Genomic DNA, 5,347 nt, shown 5'->3' with positions numbered 1-5,347 from the left:
AACAGGTGATTGATATATGTATTTTTTTTTGTCTGCTTATTTAGTTGGTTTTTGGTTTTTTGCCCTTTATCCCTGTCCCTCTTCTCCGCTGTTTTTTTTTCCCCTTTCCCCCCCGTTTTCCTTTCTCCCTTCTCTTTTCCTCATTCAAGTCTGTCCCATATCTAGCAAGTGAAAATAAAATAAACAATAAAAGGTGGGCATCTTTCCTCGCCTTTAGACAATAATTCTCATGGCAAAAGAACCAAACGGGACAGGCAAAAAATAAATAAATAAATAAATAAAACCTGGACGTCACTGTTGATGTAAAAAAAAAACCAAAAACAAACAACTAGACAAAGTACCTGGATAAGGCTGAAGGAGCATATGTGAGGTCTAAAGCCAAGTGGATTGAACATGTGGGGGGAAATCATCTTATTTCTATAGTCTAGAGCAGGGGTGTTGAACTCAAGGCCTCGAGGGCCAGTGTCCTGCAGGTTTTAGATATCACCCTGGATCAACCCACCTGAATCAAATGATTAGTTTATTACCAACAATAAAACAAAATTAAAAGGGATAATATTAAAATAACAAACAAATATAAACATTTTGAAATGGCCTATCCCACCCAAAGTTAAAGAAATGCAATTTAAAATAATCAATGGATAATACCCAGCAGCAGAAACACAGAAACACGCAATGTTATGGGCAAATACCACAGTGTAAATGGCAAAACAAAAAACCTTCCCTAAATGGGTTGAAGACTGAATTAAAAATCATTTTTTTAATCTTTAGAACTACTGAAGGATTCATGTAATGATGCTGCTTTCTTATGTGAAAATCTGACCCAATATCCTTTTAATGAATGTTTCATTTTTTTGTACCAAGTAAGCCTTATGTTAAAGTGTTGCCAGAAAAGAAAATATAAAATGTCATAAGAAGAATAAGCCTACACATATTTATGTTGTAAATGGGGTTTTTTTTGTGCAAAGACTAAAAATAAAGGGAAGTAAACAAAAAAAGGAAGAGAGATCAGCGAGAACAGCTTTGAGTTCATGTTAAGTCACGCGACTTCCAAAATCGGAAAAACCGCTCAAAACCAAGACGGAGATCATAGTTTAATATAAACTAATCGTAATCCTTCCACCCACAAATAGTGTAACATTACTATATTTTACATTATTGTATTTATATTGACAAGGGAATACAAAACTATTCTTGAACATTTTACTGGTATGCAGATCTCCCTTGATTACACCAGCCTATTGTGAATAATACCTGTGAAGATTTCTCTTCAGTGGGTAAACAAACCGTCAGCTTCAAGACACCCTTTTCCAAACTGATCTGATGAGACTCTTTCGCCAGAACATTTTTCTGATCTGTGACACAAGAGAAAAAAATCTGCAGTGAATAACTCCACCGATAATACTGCGTAGAAGCTATTATTATTGTTGTTATTATTACTTTCAGTTCACTTTATGGTGCCAAACTTACCCTCCTCTCTCCTGAAGCGCACTACCGCTGTGCTGCTGCCATTTTCATACTCGATCTCACAGTCACCACCGGCAGATTTCTCACTACTAAAGTACTTCACCAACATTATTTCTAATCTGGGTATGTTGGTTTCTCCGAATCCGACGAGCAGAGGATAGGAGTATGCCTCGACCATCGTTAGACGCCGGGAAGACGCACAAAGGAGAATAAACTCTTTCACTTTCTGCTTCACTGGTATAAGTAGACTACACTTGGACTGGTATCCGCCCATAAGTAGAAACTAAAAAAAAACAACCTCTAAGTCTCAGTGTTAGTCTCAAATGTTGAAATGCAATTTTTAAAAAAACAAAAAGCTTTTAATGTTTCATATAATATTTACATAGGCAAAATTATTAGAAAAATAACTCGTAACCCAAACAACGGTTACCGGACTACGGAGCCCTGCAAGGGACATGGGAGGGAAAAAATTTTTTATGAACTTTTGCAAGATCTCACAAAAGATCCTGCTACTTTTCGGTTCTGTTTCTCTACCAGAAGGGTACGGTATGGAGGAGGATTTAGAGCATTTCCTGCGGTCAAGAGAGGTCTCACAAGAGGACATCATGCACATGCAACAAGACAAAGTACGTATAAATTCAGTAAGTGAAAGAACAAGATAGCATAAAACACTGGAGTTGAGAAGGTGAGTAACTTGTTGAAAAACAGAATTTGTATATGCAAGCCTTTAATATTAACTCTTGTAATTATGTTCAGGTTCATTAAACATCAAGTAAACATATGTTTAGAAATTTCATATTGTTATCTGGCTTTGCCATGAACAATGGTAACGTGGACGTCATGGCACGAAATACTTGGTGGAACTTATCTTACTTAAACCTTACTTCACGAAATCTTTTTTTTTTTTATAAGATAAAACTTTATTAATCTCTCGGGTGGGTTCCTCTGGGAACTGAATTTCATTTATAGCATTTCTTTAATGTTTTATGTCTGCAGGTGGATAAGGCAGTGCTATCCGTCATGCATAACTACATATGGTGACAGAGTAGCTGTCAAGTCCTTCTGTCAACAAACTAAGTACAGCACAGATAAAGAGACTCTTCTGCAGAACCTAAGAGATAAAATTGCAACACGGAAAGAAAGATCAAAGAACCAAAGGTGCACTGTGTGGTCCATCCGGTGTGTTCCACAAGCAAGGTAAAGGAATGGCAAGAAAGAGAAACGCTACAGGAGAGAGGACCTGCATAAAAATTTAAATCGGGTGGCTTCATTTAAGCAGTACTGAATACCATCAAGTGAGAACCAGAAATGGTGGAGAAAAAAGACATGCAACAGTAGAAAAAAACAACTCTAGCTCAGATTTTGGAAGTGGGAAAGGACCTGTTTTTTTTTTTTCCAGATGGGAACTCGCCAAAAGGGAGAGTTGAAGACTTTATCATTGATATCTGTGATTTTAAAAGAAATCAGATTCCTTTAAAATGACACTGTTGGCAAACTTTACAAACAAACCAAATTGAAGCTTCTGAGATTTTACATTTGCACGAAAGATGAAGTACCGTGAGCAGTTCAGTTCTCATCTGAAGAGGATTTCTCTGTCAGTATAACCGACGAAGATTCAGAGGTGACATTACTTGGATCTGACAGTGAGACAGATGATTTCGTCCCAGATCTAATTGACCATGGGTATGAATCTGACAGTGACACCGACGAACAGGTTTGTGGCAATAAGAAAGATATTATTACAAATAATAATCACTTTAAAGTTACTGTGTTGTTTTGTTGTGTTTAGTAGTGCTTTGTGGCGACATGGGACATTTTCTAATTTCGGTGTACTATTGTACTAGGTGTTACTGTGCAACGGCAATAAAGAGTTGTCTTATCCAAGTGCTTTATGTACATCTACAAATACGTGCACTTTTGTATGATGAATTATTCCAGGAATTTGTTGTTGACTTGTGTGGCAAGGTACGTTTAATACATGTGTAAAAGACTTACAGCTTTGTTGTCATTAACATATAGTAAGTGATTGGCTGCTGAAAACAAGAATTGTTTTGTTTGTTTTTGGAGTTTGTGAATCTGTGAACCAGAAAACAATTTCCAGATGGAACCCAAACATATACAAAAGAAATCACACTGTGAGGCAGTGAAAACACAAATTCCAGAAAAATCAAATCATATTCATTCAGCCCTAACAGGCATTAAAAAACGTAAATTCAGTAAAATTATAATTCACTTCTGCTGGTTCTTCTGTGGAACCAGCTTCCAGTTTGGATTCAGGAGACAGACACTATCTCTACTTTTAAGATTAGGCTTAAAACTTTACTTTTTGCTAAAGCATATAGTTAGGGCTGGACCAGGTGACCCTGAATCCCATTTATTATCCTGCAATAGACGTAGGCTGCCGGGGGATTCCATGATGCACTGAGTTTTTCCTTTCCAGTCACCTTTCTCATGCACTATGTGTTAATAGACCTCTCTGCATTGAATCATATCTGCTATTAATCTGTCTCTCTTCAACAGCATGTCTTTTGTCCTGTCTTCCTTCTCTCACCCCAACTGGTCGCAGCAGATAGCGCCGCCCCTCCCTGAGCCTGGTTCTGCCAGAGGTTTCTTCCTGTTAAAAGAAAGTTTTTCCTTCCCACTGTTGCCAAAGTGCTTGCTCATAGGGGGTCAAATGATTGTTGGGTTTTTCTCTGTATCTATATTTGTAGGATCTACTGTACAATATAAAGCAACTTGAGGCGACTGTTGTTGTGATTTGGTGCTATATAAATAAAATTGAATCACAATCAGCTGTACACTGTCAATGTTTTGCCTTAGCTTTTGTTTTTACTCCTGCCATCAGCCCAAATAAAGGCTCGCTTTTGTTTAAAGTTCAGTGTCCTCTCTCATTGTCTGCTTTTGGTTATGTTCTCTCAAAGAAACCGGCGTACCCCACCATGACACACATTTTCCTTTGGCCTGCTGTTTATCCATCTAGATTGTTTTGGTGTGAGTTGCCCAGTTTTAGGAGATATTAGCTGTAGAGATAGAGATATCTTCCTTCTCATATAATGAAACTGGATGGTGCTTGCCTTGTGATATAACAGCTAAGGAACCCATGAAAAACAGGTCAGCTGATGGGGGCACCATTAATTTTATATCCAGTCACACTGTCATGCCCCTTGCATCACATTTTGTCAGGGGTAGACATTTGTTCAAACACAAGTAAGAGAAATAAGACACTGCAGACCGACTCAGAAAGTTTAGAAAACGTGCGCACGGGTGAATGTCTCTGAGAAGACACACACTCCGAGTGCAGGCTTGCTCGCTTTATTTATAGGGTAAAACTGGTTACATAGTACTTCCTCTTTTAACAGAAAGGGGAGAGTTCAGGCATTATCTCAGCTTATCTGACCTTGCACACATACACTGAAAATAACGATGCAGAAGTATATCATGCTTATCTGACATCACACACTGAGGTAAGGAATGCATTATGTTCTCTTTAACAATAAGCTTGGTTAAGTGAAAATATATGAACACACAAAATATAAGGCACACTTGATTATATTGTGTTATAGAGATTTGGAAATATTGTATAATGCAGAAAAATCTCTTAACACATTTCCTTCTCCACACTCAAAAACTATATGAATGTAGCTAAATAGAAAAACTGCATGAAGCTACATAAAGTCTACATAAAGTTCAGTATCCCCTTTGTTAGCCATGTTTTTTGAGTTTACAGTTTTCTTTGTTTTATGCACCGGTTAGAATAGAATAGAATGCCTTTATTGTCACTATACAGTTGTACAATGAGATACAGAGCATCTCCTACTCAGTGTAAACATGCTGGGGGGTACAGTTCTGCAGCGCTATGTACATATGGACAGTATTAACA

The 5,347-nt window shown here is 37.5% G+C and overlaps 1 protein-coding gene across 1 annotated transcript in view; it reads right to left on the bottom strand.

Moving 5' to 3' along the window:
* Positions 1–1,656, bottom strand: part of LOC102208864 (poly [ADP-ribose] polymerase 14-like) — a 27,561-nt gene extending 25,905 nt beyond the window's left edge. Inside the window, exons 1-2 of the mRNA XM_005751136.2 lie at positions 1,471–1,656; positions 1,255–1,355 (exon numbers count right to left, since the gene is read on the bottom strand). Of these exons, the coding sequence (XP_005751193.1) occupies positions 1,255–1,355; positions 1,471–1,645 (276 nt within the window). The 5' untranslated portion in view covers positions 1,646–1,656. The remainder of the gene's footprint in view (positions 1–1,254; positions 1,356–1,470) is intronic.
* Positions 1,657–5,347: the final 3,691 nt, after the last annotated feature.

Source organism: Pundamilia nyererei, unplaced genomic scaffold (assembly GCF_000239375.1).
Source record: "Pundamilia nyererei isolate P.nyererei 1_Seehausen unplaced genomic scaffold, PunNye1.0 scaffold00300, whole genome shotgun sequence".
Classification (NCBI taxonomy): Eukaryota; Metazoa; Chordata; class Actinopteri; order Cichliformes; family Cichlidae; genus Pundamilia; species Pundamilia nyererei.
Note: the sequence above shows the minus strand (reverse complement) of the source record. Positions and strands in the feature narration are given on the sequence as shown.